The following is a 25,184-nucleotide window of genomic DNA, read 5'->3' as shown; positions in this document are numbered from 1 at the left end:
CAAAGGTTTTAAAGGGAGAACATTTGAGCCAATGCTTTCAGGAGAGCAATAGGAGACGAAGAAGGCATCCAGGTGGGGAATTACCCATTACAGTCAGTAAATGTTTGTTGAATGAATGAATGAATTTCAAATTTTATTTTTTATTTCTTTGGTGCCATTATAAATAAGAACTCATAATACCTTAATTGCATAATTTTTAGGAAAAGGAATTATAGAACCAAGGAGAGAGTGAGCAAAGAGATGACAAGGCCACAATTTGGGAAACATTATTTCAAATGGAGGTCTCTCGACTCTCACTTTCTTTCCCTTTGGCTTTTTGTGAATAAATGCCTATAGGGTTCTGAGAAGTTATGGAAGTCTAGTAGAACCAGAGGGAACACTTAGAGACTTTTGCAAGTTTTGCCAGTGTCAGTAATTTTTGTTCTCCATATACTTGTCTCAGCCTTTAATGCAGAAAGAATATTGATTATAACCTGTGGCTAAATTGAAGTCCCACCTATATATTGTGCCTCTTTTGGTTTTGGCTTTTCATTTTACTGGTTTGTTTCTATCCTTCAGAGATGATTTTAAGTGTCAAGTACCTGCTTTCTGTTATCAGTGTTTATGTAATATGGAAATCATACTAGAAGTTTACTATTAATTTTAATATTTTCCAGGTTCATGGAGCCTGCAGTTATTGTTTGCCTGGGTGGAATTTTACCTTTTGGTTCAATCTTTATTGAAATGTAAGTTTTGATAATGTATTTATATTTTGAGGGATTTGATTATAGTAAGACAATTTAGGAGTTAGGGAACATGGAAAGTCATCAGTTGGGAGAACATCTAACAGTCTGTTAATTCCATGATTCCAGAAAGGGGTCTAATAGGCTATATAAAGGTAGCTGTTGACTGTGTTCTTAAATATTCAGGTGATGTTTATACCTTTTTGTATTGTATTCTAGACCTCCCTCACCTAAGAGGAAATCTTAGAAATCAAAGCTATGTGTTGCCGGGCGCAGTGGCTCACACCTGTAATCCCAGCACTTTGGGAGGCGGAGGTGGGCAGATCACGAGGTCAGGAGATCGAGACCATCTTGGCTAACACAGTGAAACCCCGTCTCTACTAAAAAAAAAAAATGCAAAAAATAATTAGCCGGGTGTGGTGGCGGGTGCCTGTAGTCCCAGCTACTCGGGAGGCTGAGGCAGGAGAATGGCGTGAACCCAGGAGGCGGAGCTTGCAGTGAGCCAAGATCGCGCCACTGCCTCCAGCCTGGGTGACAGAGCGAGACTCCGTCTCAAAAAAAAAAAAAAGAAATCAAAGCTATGTGTTAAAGAATGGTAGACCAGCCTTCGATCATAGGCATGATTTAAGGAATTCCTGGTTTTTATTGTATTTTTAAAATATTTCTGAGGATCTAGGGAACTAGGTAAACCATTACCTACTAGTCCGTCTAGGTCCTGACATCTTTTGATGCATAGTCATTTCCTAGGTTCCTTCCATAGAGGCCTGCAGGAGTGCTAGGAAGTGTGTATGTATTTGGAGGTGAGAGGTATGCCACCTTATGCCACTTACTGTGCTTTACATCTGCATCCTTTGTCATCATTGCAAAATAAAAAAGCCTTTCTGTTCTTAGTCTGTGTCCCAGTGCCCCCTGATGGGAATGCTCTGGTTATTTTAGGCAAGACAGTTCACCGTATGGGGCTTTCTCAGGTATTGCAGCTATACACCCTTGGCTCCTGTCCACTAAATACCAGTTATTGTGACAACTTAAAATAGCCTTACGTGTTTCCAGATGCCCCACTGCGGATTGTCTCCTGTATGGTAGGAGTTTTCTTAACAGACGTAATTGGATTTGGTAGTTGGTTAATTGAAAACAATGACTCATGTAAGAGTATTATTTAAAAAGATACATACATAATATTTTAAGACAAGTAAATGTACATCCTTCACTGATTTTTTTTTTTTTAAATATAGAGTCACAGTCTTTTTCTTCATTGGAATTTTTTCATTTTTTTTTCTTTGACATTCGTAATACAGATTCTGTGTTTTCCATCCTTTTTAAAGTGAAGCAAGAACATAAGGTCCTATCTGAAGCATTCTAAGTGCAGAATCCTTCTAGATTTGTACATTTGTCCCCCAGTCTATAGCCGTCTCAATCACATCGAATTTTATAACTTTTTTAAAGGGACTCACCTTATCAAATCTTTCCAAAGCATTCAACATAATTTTTATAGTAACCACGCATCCTTTTTACTCTGATGTTTATTGGTTTATGTAACATTTAATTTATTCAATTTAGTCTAATTGTACTAACAGGTACAACTGACATAAGTAGATATGGAACAACTCTTCGTTGTCACTTACGAGTTCTGCATATGCTGTGGGCATTAGTACCTTAGGAATTGGAGTGTGTGTCTCTGTAACTCGTGGTTTATTATAGTCGGTTCAGGAACTTCTTCTTTAGTTTAGTGCCTTCACCCATACTTGACCTGTGACTACTTTTTCCTTTCTACCCCTGTCCCCAGTATTTCTGAACCACATGTCTTTGTGTTTCTCCGGGCACTGTGTTCCACTAGATAGTTTCTCTGCTGTTTCTTCAACTTCTGTTTTGTCCACCCTCAAACCCATTCTCCTCCTGGTAGCCAAAGTGGTCTTTTTAAGGTGTCATGTCATTTCTTTACTTAACACTTCTTATTTTAATTGAGGTGAGGTCCCAACTCCATAACATGGCTATTAAGGGTCTTAATAACCTAAGAACTGGTCCTGTTCACTTCTCCAACTTCATTTCTTAGTTCTTTCCCCTTCATTTAAAGTTTTAGCCATACTGAATTACTTTTAGTTTTTCAAAATGCAGTGGATCCCCTTTATTTACTCACTTTTGCTTTTGCTGCTCCTGTGTCTGGAACATTCTTTTTTTTTTTTTTTTTTTGAAACAGTTTCGTTTGTTGCCCAGGCTGGAGTGCAGTGGCACTACCTCGGCTCACTGCAACCTCCACCTCCCGGGTTCAAGCGATTACATTGCCTTAGCCTCCCGAGTAGTTGGGGAGGCGTGTGCCACCATGCCCAGCTAATTTTGTATTTTTAGTAGAGACAGGATTTTACCATGTTGATCAAGCTGGTCTCAAACTCCCAACCTCAGGTGATCCATCTGCCTCAGCCTCCCAAAGTGCTAGGATTATAGGTGTGAGTCACCATGCCTGGCATACCTGGAACATTCTTCTAGCTCTCCTTACCCTCCGCATTCCTTATCTGATTCTTTTCCCCCTATAAAGCCCCATTCAGCCACAATGGGAAGATAACCCCTTATGTGCATTCATGTAGCACATATCACAGTGTATCATAGTCTTTACTGGTGTTTCCCAACTAGCTAGTAGTCTTCTTGAAGGTAGAGAGACTTTGTTGTCTACTGCTTTTCTCACTGCTTTCGTGATACATGGTAGGGGCTCTGTAAATATTTGTTGAAAGAATGAATGATGGGCAGGCTGAGGCGGATGGATCACCTGAGGTCAGGAGTTCGAGACCAGCCCGGCCAACATGATGAAACTCCGTCTCTACTAAAAATACAAAAAATTAGCTGGGCGTATTGGTGTGTGCCTGTAATCCCAGCTACTCAGGAGGCTGAGGCAGGAGAATCGCTTGAACGTGGGAGGTGGAGGTTGCAGTGAGCTGAGATTGCACCACTGCACTTCAGCCTGGGCAACAAGAAAAAGAAAAGAGGCTGAAAGGCTGTATTGTAATTTAATGATGACTTGGTAATGGATTAGAGTTAAAGATCTTTTTCTTAATTAAAAATCTTAAAGCCCTTTCACTTGCTGTCCTCTGAAGACAGTGTGAATCTTCTTTAGGCTTGCTTTTCCTAATTTTACACATTATTGCTCTAACTTATTTTTCTATTTAATAGAGTATTATATTTTCTATTTAATAAAATACAAACTACATTGCTTGAATTGTGTTGTATCTACAAAACAATATGGATACAAATAGGATTTTTTAGCTATTTTCATTTGTTCTTTTCTACATTATACTTCTCTAAGCTTCTGTTTTATTCAGTTTGTGTAGAGGTGAATGCCCTACTGAATAATCTGTTTTTCAAAGATTATCCAAGAAATTTTTTGAGAGAATTCTAGTGGATTTAATTGATGAAGACATGGTAAGAGAAACTGTTGGAAGATACTTGAAAGAAAATCATTAAGTGAGAAAAAAATGAGAACTGAAATGTGAGACTTCTAGAAAGAGCAGAGTGAGCTTTAAGAATAAAGACTGGAAACCTGTGTCTTTATTGCATTACTTAGGTATTTCATCTTCACATCTTTCTGGGCATATAAGATCTATTATGTCTATGGCTTCATGATGCTGGTGCTGGTTATCCTGTGCATTGTGACTGTCTGTGTGACTATTGTGTGCACATATTTTCTACTAAATGCAGAAGATTACAGGTGGTAAGTACCTATTTGTGGAAAGAAATTTGGGGAACCATAATATTTTAAAATAAGATTTCCTTTGAAATCTATCAAGTGGAGTAAGAGCTGTATAGAAATTTTGTTACTTAAAATAACATAGGGATTTTTTTTCCAGTTATAAAAATGATACATATTTTAGAGAAAAAATAATATCAAATTTTTAATGTATTAATGGAGTTCTATGTTAGACATGTGTTTTACAAAGTGTTTGATATGAAAAGAGTTTTATGAGAAGCATTGCTCCATTCTAAACACAAGGAGACTTAGATCTGGAAAAGGAAATGGTGTATTTATGGTCACTGGTAATAGGGAATCGGACAAAATTCAAGATCAAACTTTCTAATTCTTAGATGTTCTCCTTGTTAATAAATTTAAATACCATGTCTATGCATTTGTTTTTTAAATACGTTTTAAAGGACTTTAAAGGATGTTTTATTAAATTATTTGCTTTAAAATCTTTGTTTTAGTGCCATTGATTCAAAAGAGTTATCTTCTCTCCCCCTCCCCACACCAGGCAATGGACAAGTTTTCTCTCTGCTGCATCAACTGCAATCTATGTTTACATGTATTCCTTTTACTACTATTTTTTCAAAACAAAGTAAGTGGAGACATTTTTTCACTTTTTACTTAGGAAACTAAATTTGTCCTTTAAATACTAATATTTAAGGCCTTATGTTAAAAGTAAAAATGGATATCCTATATATATTTTGTTTTATTTCAGGATGTATGGCTTATTTCAGACATCATTTTACTTTGGATATATGGCGGTATTTAGCACAGCCTTGGGGATAATGTGTGGTAAGTTCTGAAATTCTTTGAACATCATGAGTAAATCTGAGTTTCTCTGAATCAGAAAAATACAGTAAATGGAAATTAAGAAATTCTGTTGTTTGATCAGAAACACCAAAATAAACCTGAGTCTGATTTCAGTTCTTTTGACTCTTCCCCACAACATAATTTATTACCTTATTAATTTCTATTTTTATAGAAATTCTAGTAATTCTATATAGCTCAGAATTTCATACCACAGTTAGTTTTTCATTCATTTTGAGAATTGGCTTTTTCATTTTATTTATTTTTTTTAGAGACTCAGCTTCTGAACTAGCTGGGACTACAGGCACCTGCCACTGTGCCTGGTTTGAGAATTGGCATTTTTTAAAGCCTAAGTTCAATGGAAGATCATGATGTAGGCATGTTAAGGTGTTGCCTGAATGATTCCTGTTTGGAAACTTCTCAGACTATTCTTGGAGAAACCAGGAGATACCTATGAGACAGCACAGTTTACTTGTTATGATTGCATACTTGGGTATCTACAGACTAGACTTAAGTTCTGGCTGTACCATATGTATGCTTTCCACCTTGATCTAGTTCCCAAAGCTCTCTAAGTTTTTGTAAAGTGGGGATAAAACCACTATTTATGGATCTATCATAATCATCTATTAAAAGGAAGAGGTAATAGTTTTCACCATATGATAGAGTCTCTAGAATGTGTGAAATAGCAAGAAAATAAAGAACTTTTGGAAACAGTATGATAAATGGGAAAGGCGTAAGTATGAGAGCCTGAAAACACTGAAATAAATGTCCATGCTGTTGCCCAGCTTTTTTTGTGGCCATGGAGGTCACATTAACCTTTCTAGGTCTCATTTTTATCTGTAAAATGGGCATATCTTTCAGAGTAGTTGTGAGGAATAGTGTCATGTGTGTAAAGCACCAAGTGTAGTGCTGGGACTGTTATTAGGTAGTAAGGATAGCCATTTACATGGTGAGGTATGGAAAGATCTGGCCTTTTGGGGTCAGTCTGTTCTGGGTGTGAATTCCCCACTTAATAGCCCTGTTACTCTGGCCAAATTATTTAACCTTTCTTCCTCAACTTTACTCATTTGCAAAATAGAAATAATACTTACCTCATAGGGCTGTAAAGAGAATTCAGTGATTAAATGTGGATAAACATCAGGTGACTGGTAGATGCTCAGTGAGGGGTACTTGCTGCTGCTATTGATGAAGCCTAGAAGTCCTTGTGCTTCCTTCTGCTCTGGAATTGTGTCTGTGTTTCTGCACAGTCTCTGTGGGATTCCACACCTTGTGTTTTCAACTCAGAACAACTTTATGACACCAAGTCCAGGCAGAGGTACCTTAATAGAAACTCATACAAGTAACTCACTTTTTTTCGGGTTCAGTGTTACTTGATAAATGAGACTGGTCCCTTAATTACTTCGTAGAAATGATGTGTTTTACTTGATAAATGAGACTGGTCCCTTAGTTACTTTGTAGGAATGATGTAAGTCTGAGGGACTTATCACGGTGGTAACATTTCCAGAGAGTGGATACTTTTCCTCCTTTTTCTGTTATTTGCCATTGGCTGTTTATGTATATATGTGTGTATTTGATAATTCCATCTTTGGCTATATAAGATATATATATATAAGATATGATAATCTTATTAAAAGCTAGGTCTTGGTGTGACATTTATGGACACATTTGGGGTACCAAGATTGCTTTGTTTCTCCATCAAAAGAGCCTGTTCAATTCATATACACTATGTATGTGATCACGTGTGTGCGCACACACAAATGAGATTGTCTGTAAAGTATTGAAACATTCCACAAGGAAAGATCATTCTCTATGTTATAGTCACGTTTTATTTATAGCTACTGTGATAGCCATTCCCTGTGACAATTAGTAACCAACTTTGAGGGAAAGATGAGAGGGACTGAAGGTTAAAACTAGATTGTGTCATGTGGAAACATCCCTATTCTTGGGCAGTCAGAAGGTTTCTATAGTATTATTGGCCATCCTTTCTTCAGAGTATTGTTCACTGGACTCCTCTTTATTTTATCTGATTTTTCCTGATTATCACCAACATTCAGTGAGGTATAGAATCGATTAGGCAGAGAGTTAAAAAAAATTTTCTTGACTTTTTCTGTAAGTGATCTTAGGAAGACCCAGAGAGGCAATGTCTTGACATTTACAAAGAAAATGTAGCTAAATTTTTTGAGTGCTTTTCCTGCTGAAATTTCATCTTGCTGCCTGAAAATCTTGGCACATTTACAGTTCCCTGCTGTTCTGGCAATGTCCCAGTATTTATTCTTTAATGGGTTTATATGCTTTCAGTGCTTCAGTTTTCAGGGGCAGGTAGGGAGAAGCTGTTTAGACTGGAAGTGATTAGAATGTCATCATAATACAAAAATTATATCCATCAATTTATGTTGCTAAAATGCTTAAGTCAGTAATTAGAACAAAAATATTTGTTGATTTTTTTAAATGTAGGAAAAAATGACTACGTTAAGGTGGGATATTATGAGCCTAGCATTTTTGTTTTGAGGAATTAAGTTTAATAGTGCACTTCTATTATTCCTAAAATATTTACTTTTCTAGAGGGCATATTCAGTATTCTCTTTTTATGAAGTCATGCCCTTGTAAGTTTATTCTTGAGGTATTCATAAGATTAGGAAAAATGCGGCCGGGCACAGTGACTCACGCCTGTAATCCCAGCACTTTGAGGAGGCCGAGGCAGGACGATCATGAGGGCAGGAGATAAGACCATCCTGGCTAACACGGTGAAACCCCATCTCTACTAAAAAATATAAAAGATTAGCTAGGTGTGGTTGTGGGTGCCTGTAGTCCCAGCTACTTGGGAGCCTGAGGCAGGAGAATGGCGTGAACATGGGAGGTGGAGCTTGCATTGAGCCGAGATCGTGCCACTGCACTTCAGCCTGGGCGACAGAGCGAGACTATGTCTCCAAAAAAAAAAAAAAAAAAAATAGGAAAAATGATTCTCTAGGTTGATACTGTTTTGATTTTAAGCATATTTCTGCTCAAAGGGAACAATGTTTTGTACATCTGGAAAATTGGATTTGGTTTGGCTCTAGTATTATACCATTAAAATTTTCAATGCTAATTAAAATTTTTTACATCTTTTCATGCCGTAAGGATTCAGGTATATTTTCACAAAATTGAGTGATTTTTCTCTTACCCTGTAGAGAATTGTATTGTAACTATTTTAAAATGTATTATCAATATTTTAAAATGTAATATCGTTATTTCCTATTATAAAAGAAATGACTAGTCATTGCAAAAATAAATGCGAATAGTGTTGCTTTGTCATTTTGTGTTTTTTTGTATTTTAATATTTAATAAAGGGAAACTTTCAAATATATACAAAAATAGGGACAATACTATATATAGTGAGTCCCCATGTCAGTGTCAGTAATTATCAACTCATGGCCTATCTTGTTTTATTTATATCCCCAATTTGTATCCCCCCTTTTATTCTGACATGAATCTTAGACCTTATGTCATTTCAACTGTAAATATTTTAGTATATGTCCCTCCCTGAAAGATAAATATAATTTCTTGATATGATGGAATAATTCAGTTAGTGTTCAAATTTACCACACTTGTAATGACTTCTTTTTAAATATAGTTTATTTACATTGAGATCAATTAAGGTTCATGAATTGCTTGGCTAAAATGTCTCTTAAGGCTCTTTTAATCTATAGATCTTCTCTCTCTCACTTGCGATTTATTTTTAAAACTTAAAAAATTTCTGTGGAGTTTTCCACACTCTGGATTTTGCTGATTATATTGTTGAAGTGTCATTTAAAGTTTCTCCAAGTGGTAGTTAGATCTGTAGGCTTGATCATACTCAAGGAATACTTGTCCAAGAATGTTTAACAGGTGGTTTGTAAGCTTTTATCAGGGGAGCACATAATTTCTGGTTCTATTTCTATGTGAAGTTAGCAGCCATTGATAGTTATTGCCTAGCTCAAATAATTCATTAGTGGTTACACTAGTCTAATTCTATTGTTTCTTTTATATTTGTTAGCTGGAATACTTACATAAGGATAACCTTCCTTTCATCAACCAGTTGGTAGCCTTGGGGTATAGTTCATATATAGGAGAAACAGGAAAGATGCTTGTTTCTTGCCTTTCATTCACCAGTTTGGTGAATAAAAGTTAGTTCAAGGGTGACTAATTAGGCATTTGTTGTGCACTTGCCATTGTTAATTAATGGAAGGTTTTCTTTTGAGCTTTCAGTAATATTGGGCTACCTCATATATTCCTAAGACCAATGTAGATTTTTTCTCTGACAGTTCAATAACCAAATGCATTGTTCTAAAGAGCCGTTAGTAGGTTGCTGCAAAAGTAATTGTAAAGCTGCAAATACTTGTGCACCAACCTATATTTGCAATAAAGAACCATCCAGTTCATTCATTCATTCATTCATTCATTCATTCATTCATTCAACAAATATTTACCAAGTATCTTATATGCCAGGCATTATTTTAAACACAGGAGGTAAATATTTAACAAAACAAACAAATATCCCTGATTTCTGGTGTTTTAAGCTCTAGTTGAGGCTAATTATTAAAAAACAACATTTCAAAACTTCTGACCCACTTGCATCTCTCTCCTGTCAATTCCCGCAAATACATCATCCCTTCTACCAACTACACAGCTACAACTTAAACATAAAAAAGAAGCTGTCAGAAAATGCCTCTTCTCTAGAGCTTCAGCTGCTATTGGGACATGGTTCCCTGTCCTTCCTTAAGAGAATCCCCTGTCCCTTCTTACTTTATCTATTGGATTTTGGGAAGATATATTGATTTTTGCTTTAATGAACTAGAATAATATATCTTCAAATCAAAGAAGGCATGTTTTTTCATTTAACAACCTTTTGCCATTATGAAATTATTCTTGCTTTATAAGGGATGTATTTTAATTCCGTAGTTACTGATTATACAAGAAATAATTGCTGCTTGATTACATGTGGTGTATGATGGTCAGACTCGGTGTATTATGGTATCAGGTGATTTGCAAATCAAATGATACAGTTTTAGTAAGTTCAGAGACAATACTAAAATAAAGATACTACCTTTAAAAAAGAGTAACTTTCCAGAGCATAGAGTATTTAGTGTTTTTAAATGATGGATACTGCTCTGTATGTATTTGTTTCAAAACATCTTATTTTATCTTTGCAGGAGCGATTGGTTACATGGGAACAAGTGCCTTTGTCCGAAAAATCTATACTAATGTGAAAATTGACTAGAGACCCAAGAAAACCTGGAACTTCAGATCAATTTCTTTTTCATAGGGGTGGAACTCGCACAGCAAAAACAAACGCAAGAAGAGATTTGGGCTTTAACACACCGGGTACTTTGTGGGTCTCTGTTTTGTCGATGGCTTAAAGTAACATCTATTTCCATTGATCCTAGGTTCTTACTGACTGCTTTCTCCAACTGTTCACAGCAAATGCTTGGATTTTACGCAGTAGGCATTACTACAGTACATGGCTAATCTTCCCAAAAACTAGCTCATTAAAGATGAAATAGACCAGCTCTCTTCAGTGAAGAGGACAAATAGTTTATTTAAAGCATTTGTTCCAATAAAATAAATAGAGGGAAACTTGGATGCTAAAATTACATGAATAGGAATCTTCCTGGCACTTAAGTGTTTCTATGTTACTGAAAAATGATGTTCCAGAAAGATTACTTTTTTCCTCTTATTTTTACTGCCATTGTCGACCTATTGTGGGACATTTTTATATATTGAATCTGGGTTCTTTTTTGACTTTTTTTTTCCCCCCAATCCAACTGCATCCTTTTTTTTTTTTTTTAAGAGGGAATTAGAAAATATTAAATCCTGCATGTAATATATCTGCTGTCATCTTAGTTGGACCAACTTCCCATTTATTTATCTTAAAACTATACAGTTACATCTTAATTCCATCCAAAGAAGATACAGTTTGAAGATAGAGGTGTACTCTCTACAATGCAATTTACTGTACAGTTAGAAAGCAAAAGTGTTAAATGGAGAAGATACTTGTTTTTATTAAACATTTTGAGATTTAGATAAACTACATTTTAACTGAATGTCTAAAGCGATTATCATTTTTTCCCCCAAGTTAGTCTTACATCTTTTGGGTTTGAATGAAGGTTTTACATAAGAAATTGTTAAAAACAAGGGGGGTGGGTAATAAATGTATATAACATTAAATAATGTAACGTAGGTATAGATTCCCAAATGCATTTGGATGTACAAATCGACTACAGAGTACTTTTTTCTTATGATGATTGGTGTAGAAATGTGTGATTTGGGTGGCCTTTTACATCTTGCCTACCATTGCATGAAACATTGGGGTTTCCTCAAAATGTGTGTGTCATACTTCTTTTGGGAGGGGGGTTGTTTTCTTTGGTTTATTTTCTGAGACTCCTACAGGAGCCAAATTTGTAACTTAGAGACATTTAATTTTGTTAATCCTGTCTGGGACACTTAAGTAACATCTAAAGCATTATTGCTTTAGAATGTTCAAATAAAATTTCCTGACCAAATTGTTTTGTGGAAATAGATGTGTTTGCAATTTGAAAATAACTTTCTGTTCAAAAGGCAAAATTAATGCCATTTAAAAAAATACAAACTATGCTACTCTCATACAGGGAACCCATACTTTAAAATCTCCAGACTTGCTTATATCTAGATTATCCAGCACAATCATAAAGTGAATGACAAACCCTTTGAATGAAATTGTGGCACAAAATCTGTTCAGGTTGGTGTACCGTGTAAAGTGGAGATGGGGTAAAAGTGGTTAACATACTATTGGATCAGCAAATAAAAGTTACAGTTTTGTAAGAGAAGTGATTTGAATACATTTTTCTGGAACTATTCATAATATGAAGTTTCCTAGAACCACTGAGTTTCTAGTTTAATAGTTTGCTATGCAAATGACCACCTAAAACAATACTGTATATTGGTATTTTTAGAAAGACTCAAAACACCTCTGTATTTAAACCTTAATATGAAAATCATGTGATTAATAGTTACACAAGATGTTTTCATTTCAAAATATGTATCTATATATTGATGGACTCCACATCCTATATTGTGACATGTAAGTCCTTTAAAAGGTGAAAAGTACGATTTCTTACCTCTTAAGTATGATTGATACGATCCAACATATTTGATTAGAAGCTGTAGGTAAATCTGCTCTTCTTAGGCCAAAATGATATATTAAATGTAATTTATTGGTACTTCCATTTTCTCTTCCTTCTTACTTGCCTTTAAGATCTTCTAAAAAAGAAACTAAAAGTTAATATTTAGTTGTTTATATTATGTAACCTTTTAACTATATATAAAATACTTTTTTAGTTTCTTTCTCACCACTTTTATTCAAAAGTACTTTTAACATACCAGTACGTAGTCTGTCTGATGGGAGTATAAATTGGACAGTAAGCTTTTGTCTTAATAAAATGAAATTTGTTTCTCATGATATGAATCTTACAGGTAAGATGTAGGGTTTATTGAAAATGTGTGGGTTAAATACTTTCAGGTACACCAATTCTTTCTACTAAATTGAGCTTTATTTGAAGTTCTTTGGAATCTGTGGTGAAAAATAATTTTCTAATTTCCAAATACATTAAGAGCATTACAATGAATATTAATCACCTTTAAAGTCTTTTAGAAAAGGGCTTGTATTGGTTTTTGGCTGCATAGAGGGGCTGAATAAGTGTGTGTGTGTGTGTGTGTGTGTGTGTGTCTTGTTCTTACAGAAGATGTAATTCACAAATAGTTTAGCTCCCTAGCGCTAAGTTGTAGAATAGAAAATAGAACATTATTTAAGTTAATTGAAGGGTGAGATTTTCATACCCCCACTAATGCTGTGCATCTGTCTTTCGTTTGTTAACATTATTTGCTTAATTTCTTTCAACTGACACTTTGAATAATACTATCAAAAACTAAGGCTAGACATTCCCCGTGTATCTTTAAGCATGCTTCTCCTGAAATTTAACTACATTAGTAGTTGACATTTGTATACATATATCCTAATACAAGAGTAGGATAAGGTGGAAATGTACTGGCCTGAGGGATGGTGAAGCATTCCTTTAGTATTTTTTATCCTGTTGGGCTCCTAGATTGTACTGGGGTTGCCCATAAATCAAACCCCATACTCTCAGAATTCATTATATTGTGGTAATATCCGAACCTAGTGAATGGTACGATTGGGTGTTTTCCATTGAGAGTGGATGGACCTCTTTATAAAGTTGGTTGCTGCAAAATCCATTTCTTCCAAAAGCCACTTTATTTAGGGTTTATTCACAAATCTTAACCATTTTGATATAGTGTTTGTTTTCTAATGTTTATTAACCACCTTATACCAAATGTCTTGCAAAGAAATGTTATTAAAACCTTGAATTTTTACAAATGTGAAAAACAAGTGTATTAATGTATTTGTTCAGGAAAAGCTACATACCGAAGGGCTTTTGTATATGAATTCTGTGGTAGGGAGACCCATTTGTAATCTATATGGCAGTTCCATCTAGGTTTTAAGTTTAGATTTCACCATGTCTTAGTGCTTCATTCTATTGGTTTACTGGAACATGTAATAAATAGGAGTAGTGATGTATTAAAACACAAGTATTCATTAATGTTTTATATCTTCACTAAAATTCTATAATTATGAAACTGTTTCATCAATCAAGGTGTTATATTTCAATCAGAGAAGTGAACATTTATGAAGATTATTTGGAAGTGTGTACAGAAATAAACTAGACTTACAAGTAGGCCAGATCAGAAAGTTAACATATGAACCTGCAGAGATCTTGTAAGACTTAAATTCAGTGTGAGGAACAACTCTGGTTCTCTCCTATGAGGATTTCCTAAAAGCCATCTGATTTGGCATTCTTACTGGAGCTGTAGACAGAAATCTACAAAGACAAAAGTGAACAAAATTAAGTTACTATTCCACTGTTAGGAATGGAAATAAACTTGTGAAGTCTGTTTATTTTGAAGTATTGGTGAACTAGGCGCTTGCTAATTGATAACTGCAGCATAGTTTGTGTTTACTCCAGTTCATCAACTTGGGTCATTTGAAAGATATAAGAGCTTAAGGCAAGGAAGAAATAACATGGAATTCTATTTCAAGGACAACAGAACATTCTTGGAAAAGCAGCTCCAGTTGGCTTTTCAACTGTGTCAAACTTGAATTTGTAAGTCCCCACAGAGCATGGACAGTCGGTGCAGAGTTCCAAGGAAACAATTATTGCCAATGATCACTTCCATTTTGTATACACTCTTTGGTTCATATAGGCCATATTCCAACTGGCTTTTTAGTAATAGAAGTCCAGTATATAATGTATCAAATACAATTGAGGTTCTAACCTAGTGTGTTAATTTATCTGAATTTGGATTTTTTAAAAGTAATAAAAGGTTAAATGTACTTCCCTTGGATTCCTTATTTCTTTCCTTTTTCAAACATGAATGAAGCATAAGGGATAACCCATTATTGACAGGCAAATGAAGAACTTAATTATAGTTGTCCACAATTAAATAAAGCAGGGGTCTGCAGACTTTCTGTGAAGGTCTAGATAGTAAATACTTCAGACTTTGAGGGCCATCCAGTCTCTGTTGAAACTATCATTGTAGCACCAAAGCAGCCATGGTAGGCTATATAAACTAATGAGCATGGCTGTGTTCCAGTATAACTTCACAAAAACAGCCCGCAGGCCATAGTCCGCTAACCCCGAGAATGATGTATTTAAAAAGGTTTAAATTTATATTTTGAAAAAGGACTTTAATGTACCGTAAAGTTTAGAGAATGGTCCAATGAGTAAGATTGTCTGTCTTAGGAATGATTTTTCTTTTATTGGCATTCTTTTGACTTTTTTGGATACCTATTTTGTATACTCAGACTTTACCATCTATTTGCCTGCCATCCTCTGATTGATGATACTTTGCATTTGTTTAGCATTTACTACTTTTTCAAAGCAGTTTCACATGTTCCCTCACAACCATCCTGTGAAGCTGGTAGAGTAAATAGCCGTGTTTTGTGGATAAACCAGAGCAGCTAAAGGTGCTCCTATGTTTAGCCCAGAAGTAATCAAGATTCAGGGCCCTGTTGTCTTGACTACTGTAACTGTAAAATGGGAGTGTCACCCTCTGTAGCCTGGGAGGCAGATAATATATGCAGAAGTTGCGTTGAAAATCAGTGTTCTATACAAATGGAAGAGATTATTTTTATTGTGCCACATTGAAATCAGTGGTTAATTTCTCCGTGCGTATTTGTACGTTTTGTTTTTCCGTTTCTGACTAGTTTTTAAAAATCCTGACCAACCTCCTTGGTTCTTCTAATTTTATTAGCTGCCTCGGTCAACACCTGTACTTGGCAATTCCCATTAGCCAAATGGTACAAATTTGGATTACTTTTGATTTCTTTAATGAACACTTTTTGTCTGGTTGGAAAACTAAGGACAGAAGGGACTCTTATGCAACCAGCTTCTTGATTTCAAGTGAACTATTTTTGTGAAACTGTTACTGTGCAATGTAACAGAAAGGGGGGGGAATAAGCCTAATTGGGACATGTGGAATCAGTGTAGTTTACAAATGTATTTTAAATTACTTGATTATTTAAAATGATTTTCAAAGTTTGCATGATTACTTTCACAGCCATTTCAAAGGGAAAAAATGCAGGAGATGGTTGCAGGGGAAAATTGATATAAGTGGGGCTGGCCAATGTTATGGTTATTCTTATTGTCTCAGTCTAAGCCACTAGGATTACAGGACTTCATCTTGAAGGTCAGTGAAGAAAAGGGAGAGTCTAGAGAGTGAGACGTGGAAGGTGATTCTAAGCTGAAGTTGGTCAGAGAGGTCTGCTGCAATTATAGACCAGAAAGGTAGGGCAGTCCTGGGTAGGTAAGTGTCACAGATAGGGTAGCTGCGATGCTGGCATGAGGATGTGGGATATGTGGTTATCAAGGTGTCCCAGGCAGACATGGAGGGTGTGAAGCATTGAGGCCATGTTAGGATGACTGCAGGGTGTTTAATGCCAGAAAACTGGAATGTGGGAGTTGTAAGGAGCCAAGACTGGAAAGGTAAAAGGAAGGCTTGGTGGTGGATGGAGGACCTCGTATGCCACCCTGAGGAGCTTGGATAAAGGTTTTGGAGAGCCAGGAAGGGTTTTAAGCAGCTGCTAAATTACATTCTCCAAAAAACTCAGTATCTTCTCAGTGGTCAGCAATGTAAATGAAGGAATGAGCTGGCATGATGAGACTGCCCTCTATTTTGGAGGTTCTGCTGCCTGCACTGGAACAAATTATCATGTATAGTGGCCTGGAAAGGCAAAATGAGAAAGTGGCCCAGGTGGATAAAACTCAGTAGATTTGAAGGGGCAAGGAACCCAGTTACTTTGGGCATAGGGGTATAGATGGAATGAGTTGGGTGGGAGATGGACATCTGAGAGGAGAAAAACACTTGTTCAGGTTCACAGATGACCCAAAGATACGGCAGAGGAAACCCTGAAGTAATTAGGAACGTAATAATGGAGCTAAGTTGAGCAGTTTTATGTCATAAAGCCTGTTATTCTAAATCTACCTCCAGTTTTTTCTTGGTTTTTAAATTAAAAAATACATTTAAAAAAAATCATCTAACCCATATTACAGTTTAGCTTGTATAGTTCTATCTTATGGTGTCCCTTTTCAATCATTCCTTTCTAATCTTTCTAGTGAACCAAATATTTTGTTGCCATTTATTGGTTGATAGCCAAAGTAGCAACTAAACTGGCCTTCTACTTTAATAACATAAAACTGCAGCTTGCTCATTCTTCGACACCACTTTCTTCAAAATATTTGGACAAAGGGTGTTGGTGAGAAGACCTGGCCACTACTCACCAGGTGGGAATTGGAGGTCATAAAAGCTCACAACCTCATTGCACAAGAGGTGGCCTCTCATGTCTATTTTCCAGAGGAATTCCCTTCTAATGAGGAAGCCAGTTGGTGGTTTGCCTAGTGCCATCTGGAGACCTGGAAGTGTCACAGAAGTTTGTTAGGCCTTTTAGATGTTGACTCTTTGGACTTGTCTACCCAAAGGTGGTGACCTTCATAGGGGTGAATGCAGAGAGCTATGGCGTTGGGTTTGACTCCTGGTATTCAGGCAGAAATGCATGCCATTCGACCTCCTCTCACTCCTTTGCCTATGCAGTGGCCACTTGGCCTTCTCTGCCATTTGGTGGCATTTATCCCCTTCAGATTCCTTCCTCCCACCTGCCAGTTTCTAACCAGATCTTGCCCTGTCTGGCTCCATTCTGTATGTTATGTGCCCATTTGATGAAAACAGCATGAGGCAGGGTCAACATTGCATTTCTAAGAACGAGGACAAAATATGAGTAGCATCCTTCCAGTAGTTAACTTTTAACCCTTTACTTGTGTGAAGGACTTGTTATCCTAGTTGATAGATGAGAAGACAGATGACCATAAGTGCAAGAAATTCAGAGTTTGATGTGAAGCCCAGCTCTGGGCTCCCTGTTGACTATTTTGTCATTGATGTATGTGAAACCATGTGGAAATCCAAAAGGAAAGTTGTCCATTTTTCTGCTTGCAGTTTAAATTGGAAAAAGTTTCTACTGGGCATGATGCAAAACATGTCTACACATACACATTTGTGTGTTATACTTGACAAGGCCATTTTACTTGTGTAAAAAGATCTTTGAAAAGCCTCACAGTAATACTTTTTATATCTCTAAATCAAAATGGCTCAGTTCTGACAATTTTTACATTTAAGGTACAAAATATAAGTGGGTTTCAAATATCTCTTGATTAGTCTCCTAAATTATTTGGGCATATGTTTTTAATTGGCAAAAAAAAAAAAAAGACTTCAGAAATTGGTCATTTTTATTTCATCAAGTGAACAGTGAGTGGTTAATTTAATAAAAACATGTCTGTAATTTAACACAAATAGCACATACAGCTGTTCATTTGTGTCTTTTTGACTGTATGAAGCATCTTAGACTGTTTTACTGAAAGATAGGATCACCGAGAGGGGAAATCTGTGGACTTAAATCTTTCTTCCTATCTATCGCCAGTCTCTAGGTTAGGTTAGGTGGGTGCCGCCAGCAAGCGCCCTTCATGGCTGGACTGGGGAATATGGAGAGAGCTGAGAGAATCGAAATCCTCGATTTTTTTTTCTTTGCTGAAAGGGACCTCAGAGACATTCACTCATCCCTGCAGAGAAGCAGCTGCCCGAATGCACATAGCCCGTTGGTAGTGACATGAATCGTGTACACAGGGCTCCTGGTCCAGCGCTCGGAGTTCTAACCACTGTTGCTGCCTCTGGCCACGTGTGCATCGGGGAGTTGTAAAGTGAGTTATGGAAATAAAACAAGGCGGGAAGCCCAGCTTCGATCTTCAGAAACAGCATTTTTGGGAGCCAGAGGCCGAGGTGGCGCCCTGGGCAGGCGCCTTCGGCTGGGTGGGCGCGGAGCTGGCCCCCGGCCCTTGGCTTCAGCATCTTCACCTCGCTCGCCTTCCTCCGAAGTTGCGGAGGTGCCGGGAAGAGGAGGGGCCTCGCCTCGGGCGCCCGAGTGATTGGCTGCCCAGGGCCCCTGGCGAAGGCTGTGTCGTCCAGCCCTGGTGGAGAGGGGCGGAGCGGCCACTGCTCCAACCACCGCCGCCACTGCCACAGTCGCAACCGCCGCAGCCTCGGCCGCCGGGCAAGTAGCTCCGAGCGGCTGCTTCCCGGTTGCCTCGACGAAGACAGGGGGCGCCGCGCTCCACTTGCTCCGCGCCCAAGCCATGCCCGGCAGCCCTGTGTAACCACAGAGTCCCGGCCGCAGCCGACCGACCTAGTGTGCACCGTCTTTCGGCCGAGCTGAGCTTTCGTGCACGCAACTCCCTCTGCCCCTGCCGGCCCCGCGCCACCATGCCCCGGGCAACTGCACTTGGGGCCCTAGTGTCACTGCTGCTGCTGCTGCCGCTGCCTCGCGGCGACGGGGGACTCGGGGAGCGCCCGGACGCCACCGCAGACTACTCGGCGCTGGACGGCGAGGAGGGCACGGAGCAGCAGCTGGAGCATTACCACGACCCTTGCAAAGCCGGTAGGTGCCGCCGCCGCCGCCGGGGAAGTCCCGCAGAAGTTTGCCTTTGAAATGCAAATGAGGTGGTGGGCAAGCCTGCGCTACCGTGTGTGAGGCGGGTCTCTTCCCTCCCCTGAGATCCCTGGCTCCCCGGGAAGACAATGCCTGCGAGGAATTGCTTAAAAACCACTCCAAGGCTGGGACGTCCCGGCCCCAGGTTTGCGGTGCGCACCGGGGGGTCGGCAGCCGGCGCGTTCCCAAAGCTAATCAGGGCGGGTGCCCGAGGCCGAGAGGGCGCTCAGGGGCCAGGGCGGGTGCCAGGGCCGCCTGGCAGGAAGTGGGCAGCACTGGCCACCGCCGGACACTCCGGGCCGTAGCAGAAGAGCCGGGCTGGGCGCGGCGCTCCCAGGCTCAGATGGAGTTCCTGGCTCCGATTTCACAGCATTTGTAAGTTTCGCACAAAGTTTCCTAAGATCAGTGGTTACTCTTGTGAAGAGATTTTAAAAAGAAAAGCGTCACAGCGGGCAAAAAGAAAGGGGTCGCCGAGGAAGTATGAGCAAAACTTCCCTGTAGCGGTCCCGGCCTGAGGGTCGCCCTGGGCGGGTGGAGATGGAAGCCGGCAGGTGCTCTAATCCCGCCAGGAAGCGGCGCCCGGGACGTACGGGCCTTTCGGGCGCAGTCGCCGCCCGGGTGCTGCAGCTCCCGCTTCCCCGGGGCCACCGACTGGCTCGTGAGTCCAGAGGGGAGCGGCTTCCGAGCTGGAGTCGTTGAAGCCTTAGCCTCCGAAGGGCCCCGAGCGTATGTTCCAGCAAGCTGATGAGTGTGGGGCAGTTGCAGCACTGACAGAGGGGTGCTCACGCTCCCAGGGAGAGGCTGGGCTCAGAGGCTCGCACAGAGGCTCCTGGCCCATGGCCAGTGGCCCGCGGGTAGTGGTGTTTATCTTTGGCTTTGTGCGGCCCCGTTTCCCTTGGCGGTCGGCAGAGAAGAATGGGGAGGGAAGAGTGCGACCTCCACCCTCGGAGGGGCAGGTGCTCCTTCCCGGGGCTGTGGCTGGCCAGGTCTATGTGGGGCCTGTGGGCCGGTGATCGCCCCTTCAAGCCCTGGAAACCTCTATCAGTTCCAGGTTCCTCATCTCTAAACTGGTGGCAGTAATTATAGGAGGACTCAGGTGATTTATGGGAAAATTCTCTGCAAGTGAAATGATGGCATTGTCGTTATTTTTTATTGTTACTATCACTGCAGTGGCTCGGGTCTAGGCTGGGGGTTGGGAGAGTCAGGACTGGGTAAAGTCTGGGGAAGACCAGGTTACTAGGAGGCAGGAGGAGTTTGTGAGACTTGAGAATCTTGTGAAGGTTTAAGATCAAACTAGTCTTGAGGGGCCTGATCTTAGTAAGGGAAGTTTCCTGCAGAATATCCACCTACTGCTGTACCTCATGGGGCTTCTGAGTTAGCAAGGTGGGCAGAGGAGTTGGTTCCTGGACAACTGGAGAAAACCTCAGCAGGTAGCATGCCTGGCCCAGGTACCATGAGTTCCTCATGGGACCTAATTCAAGGCCAGGGAGAAGAGGCTCCAGAGCACTGGTGGAATGGCAGCCTGGCCTGAAAAGAGGGCCACTGAAGCTGGGAAAATAGATGCGGGATAAAGGGAGTGGCTGGACCACGGCCCACACTTGTCAGACCCTAGACCCTGCTGGGTGTGAGCTGGGGCCTCTGGGAAGCAGTGTGGGCAGCTGGAGTGGGGAAGTGATTGATTTGCTCAGGCATGTATTGTGCATCTCCAGTATGCTGGATGCTGGTCTGGGCACTGTGAATCCAGATGTGAAAGACATCCCAGCTCCTGGTCTCAGCCTTGGAGGATAACCCTGAGGCAGGCTTGCCTGTTACAGCCTCATTTTCCCCAGTAATTTTAGAGAAAATACAAGATAACCAGGGGCATGCATATTCTGTGATTCTTCACAGACAGGGTGGGATGTGCAGGTAGGGCTGGAAGGCAGAGAATCTGGCCAGTGTAGCTTCAGCCAACTTCAGGCACCCTCCTCAGACTCCTTGAAATCTCCCAACCCATTGGCCTCTCCCTGGGCTACATTGATGCTAAGAGTGGCCAGAAGAGGGCGATAATAAGGACAATCTGGGGGAAAAGGTAACATCTCAGTCAGCCCATCCTCTCCGAAGTTGCCTGACCTGGAGAACAGCTAGGTCTGGAAGGCCAGCAAGCAGTTCATCAGTGTACTGAAGTTTCAGAGAAAGGACTTGCCTCTTGGCTAGGGGGGACACTGCACTTCTTGGTTGCATATTTAACGCAAACCTTTAGGGGCAGCCTCCCATTCTATCTCAGTGAAATCCTAACTCCCTGACTCTTCTGGCCAGAAGCTCTCCTTTTAGGACCTGCCTCAGGGCTGCAAAACTAAAACACCTCCCACTCTCCCTTCTTGGTGTGGGTCTCCATCCTACTGTGGACTCAGAATGCAGAGGGGAGGATCTTGAATCTGTTCCTGACTTCTCAGGAGCTGTGTTACCTGGACGATTCCCCTCCTCTCTGGGCCCCAGTTCCTTACCTGCAGAATGAAAATGTCTGCCTTGTTAGAATTGCAAAGTGACATGTCCAGAGAGCTTGTGCTCTTGGTCCACATCAACCGTCTTGCTGTGGGCCTACTTCATACCTTGCAGGCACTTCAGTGTGAGCCCGCTGGCTGCTTCCTATCCAGTGTTCTATGAGTCTTTGGTTCTAGCCCAACTTCTCAGAAGCTGAACAAACTGGTAATTTTGCCATTTCTAATTTTATCATTTCACTACTTTTGCAATTTTTAATACCATTTTTACCATTTACTCTGCCACTTACAAGCTATGTATCCTTGGGTAAATCACTTCATTTCTCTGGGCATTAGCTTCCTCATTTGTAAATGGGGATGATTCCTGATAAAGTACTTAGAACAGTGGTGAAATACAGTTAGATACTTTTTATAAACAGATTTTCTAGAAACTGATGGAAACAATATATTCATGCTGACCTTAAGGCAGATTTTAAGCTGGAAAATTTAAATTTACTAATAGACAATCTATTTGATGCTGTAAAAGGGATGACTTTTAAATCACATGACTGGGGAGTGGGAGTTAGTCTATGAAGCCCTGCTGGCCTGGGGCTGGTGAGGGGCCTGGGGCTTCGGGGGGATATTCTCTGCCTGGTCATCCATAGCTCTGCCAATTGTTTTTCTTCTGATACTGTTAATAGAGCTAAGGGTTCAACTGGCAGTAAATCACAAGGCATTCTTCCAACCACCATGCCTCTGAGAGCAAAGCTTGGGAGGACTGTTCCTGCCTGCCTGCCCTCACCCACAAGTTTTAAGCTGATTTCAAGTCAGAAGGCCTAGGTTCTTATCTTGACCCTGCCTCCCATACTCACTGTGTGGCCTTGAGCAAGTCATTTTTACCTTTCCATGTCTCAGTCTCCTCATCTACAAAATGGGAGTGGGAGCAAAAATGCTTGCTTTGCAGCGTAGACAAAAGGCCAGTTTTAGTTGGATTCTTCAGAAAGAAGAGCCTTAGACAAGGACTTTGGTGTAGATAGTTCGTGTGGAAGGTGATCCCAGGAAGCAGGGTTGAGGGAGCAGGAATGAGACAGGGAGGAAGGAAATCCAATGAAGAGAGTGGAATCAAGGGAGCTGCTTTAGGCAATGGGCCCCTGACCCCACTAGGAGCTCCTTTGAGGAGCTTACAGAATGCCTCCCAAATCATCTGCCCAGAGAATAGGAGGCTGCAGCATTTATCCAAAGGCTGCTGCCCTTCACTGTCCGCTCCTTGCTGTAGTTTCTATTCCCGTGTAAGAAAGCATTCCAGACCAGTGGGGTAGAACCACCTCTGTTTTATTATGTTCATGATTCTGTTGATTAGGAATTTAGAAAAGACACAGCAGGGGAGGCTTGTCTTTGTTCCATGATGGCTGAGCCTCAGCTAGGAAGACTTACAGGCTGGGGTGACTCAACAAGTGGGTTCTGAAGTTATCTGAAGGCTCATTCACTCACATGTCTGGCTGTTGAGGCCGTCTGTTGCCTGGGACCAGCTGGCCAGAACTCTTACAGGTGGCTTCTCCATGTGGTCTATGTGGGCTTCCTCGAAGCATGGCAGCTGGATTCTAAGTGCAAGCATCCCAAGAGAACCAAATGGAAGCTGTGTTACCTTTGATGGCTTTGCCTCAGAATCACACATTGTCATTTCCACCCTGGCCACAGGCCCTCCCAGGTTCAAGGTGGGAGAGCATAGACCCACCTCTCCCGTGGGAGGCATGTCAATATCACATTGTTAAAAGCGCACATGAAATGAGAGATGTGGTTGCAGCCAGTTTTGGAAAAGATGACTTGCCACATTCCCCGAGGCATTAACTTCCCCGAATATCCAGGAATAGAGGGCTCTACAGATTTAGAAAAAGTTCTAGAGCAGAAAGGTGGGGAGACATGCGGCAGAAGTATGGAACTGCCCAGAGGTGAGCTGAGGGTATGTGACTCAAAAACTGTCTACATGAGGCTCAAATGATACAAAAATGCTGCACAGCTTTTTGGGTTTATTAAATCTAAGGGAACTGCCTGATAGCCAGCTTCACTTTTCAGCAGATGGCTTGGTAAATACCAGGGCCTTATTCACCGCTCTGGGTCCCATGTTAGGATAGGATAAATATAGCTGGTGGTCCCTCGTGTCTTATGGCTCAGGAACCAGTAGCCCACACTTTCAGACTTCTGCCTGGAATATGGTGTTTCACCTCACTCTGCCATTCTCTCCAAGACATCTTACCAATCAAGTTTCATTTGGGAGCTCACCAAGAGCCCTCTCTGGGGCAGCTATTGCCAGCAGCCCTCATGTTACTGTCGGCCTAGAAACTGAAGCAGCCCTGGGCCAGTGTGCTGGGGACTCCTAAAAGTGCCCAGAGTGGCATTGGGAAGATTGTAGAGTCATGGGCAGTGCTCCTCTGGAGTTGCCAACCTTCATGGCAGGGCGGGCATCCTGGTTTTTAAGCAGAGATGAGGCTCACATGGTGCCTCCTGGAAGCTTGTCTCCCTGGCATGACCCATCTCCAGAATGTGAGCTGCCATCTCTCTGGTACTCCACCTGCCCTCCATCAGACTCCCACACCATGGACCACACCTAGGTAAGGGTGGCTGATATTTTTACATCTTTATTTTCATTCTAACTTGTTATGATGTCATTGCTGATGGGCAGGTGCTGATTTGATGGAATTAAAATATTTCAGGGCCATATTGGAGTTAAATGTTTGTCTTTTCTGTTTCTCCAGATGATACAGGAGCAGAATCTAGTCCACTTTCTCTCCACAATTTCACACTCCGTGCAATGGGGCAGGGTGTGAGCCAGTTAAGAACACGGGCTCTGATGCCTGACAGACCTAGATTCCAAATCTGCCACCTAGGCAAGGCTGTGTGACCTTGAGTATGTTACTCAACTTCCCTGAGCCTCAGGGAAAAAAAGAACTAGTAATATCCACTTTTCAGGATTGCTATAAGGATTAAATAATACAATGTTTGTCAAGTGCTGAGCACAGTGTCTGGCACAAGGCAAGTATATAATGATATTTACATTATCAGAGTACAGAGCAGGTGCTCACAGCACTTCTTGAACTCTTGTTGAAATGCTGTAGAGGAAATGGAGTTTTTGCAATAAACGAATAATTTATTTCATCTAGTGTAGTTAGGGTTAGAGATTCTTAATTTCAGACCTGATCATTGTGGTTAAACAGTCTCAAAAGTAAGTGAAGGGTGAATTTTATGGCATATGAGTTATATCTCAATAAAGATTTTAAGGAAATGCAGATGAGGACAGGGCCAGGGGCAGAGCTGGGGGAGGAAGCTCATGGCCTTAGCCCCTGAAGAACAGTTGGCTGGCTGGCACAGCTGCTCGAGCT

At 40.6% G+C, this 25,184-nt stretch overlaps 3 protein-coding genes across 7 annotated transcripts in view; all 3 read left to right on the top strand.

Moving 5' to 3' along the window:
• TM9SF3 (transmembrane 9 superfamily member 3) overlaps window positions 1-12,074 on the top strand; it is a 69,073-nt gene extending 56,999 nt beyond the window's left edge. For 3 of the 4 annotated variants that reach the window (XM_001101439.4, XM_077946974.1, XM_077946975.1), the window contains exons 11-15: window positions 657-725; window positions 4,273-4,419; window positions 4,955-5,038; window positions 5,162-5,238; window positions 10,422-12,074. In XM_001101439.4, the coding sequence (XP_001101439.1) occupies window positions 657-725; window positions 4,273-4,419; window positions 4,955-5,038; window positions 5,162-5,238; window positions 10,422-10,489 (445 nt within the window). In that variant the 3' untranslated portion in view covers window positions 10,490-12,074. Of the gene's footprint in view, window positions 1-656; window positions 726-4,272; window positions 4,420-4,954; window positions 5,039-5,161; window positions 5,533-8,067; window positions 8,230-10,421 lie in introns of those variants that run through there. The other variant, XR_013398200.1, reaches the window with a different exon arrangement.
• OPALIN (oligodendrocytic myelin paranodal and inner loop protein) overlaps window positions 1-25,184 on the top strand; it is a 237,139-nt gene that overhangs the window by 48,704 nt on the left and 163,251 nt on the right. The gene's annotated exons all lie outside the window — the stretch shown is intronic.
• Window positions 18,871-25,184, top strand: part of TLL2 (tolloid like 2) — a 148,288-nt gene continuing 141,974 nt past the window's right edge. Inside the window, exon 1 of one of the 2 annotated variants that reach the window (XM_028826714.2) lies at window positions 18,871-19,300. In XM_028826714.2, the coding sequence (XP_028682547.2) occupies window positions 19,126-19,300 (175 nt within the window). In that variant the 5' untranslated portion in view covers window positions 18,871-19,125. The remainder of the gene's footprint in view (window positions 19,301-25,184) is intronic. The other variant, XM_015147839.3, reaches the window with a different exon arrangement.

The sequence above is a fragment of the Macaca mulatta genome, chromosome 9, assembly GCF_049350105.2.
Source record: "Macaca mulatta isolate MMU2019108-1 chromosome 9, T2T-MMU8v2.0, whole genome shotgun sequence".
Lineage (NCBI taxonomy): Eukaryota > Metazoa > Chordata > Mammalia > Primates > Cercopithecidae > Macaca > Macaca mulatta.
Note: the sequence above shows the minus strand (reverse complement) of the source record. Positions and strands in the feature narration are given on the sequence as shown.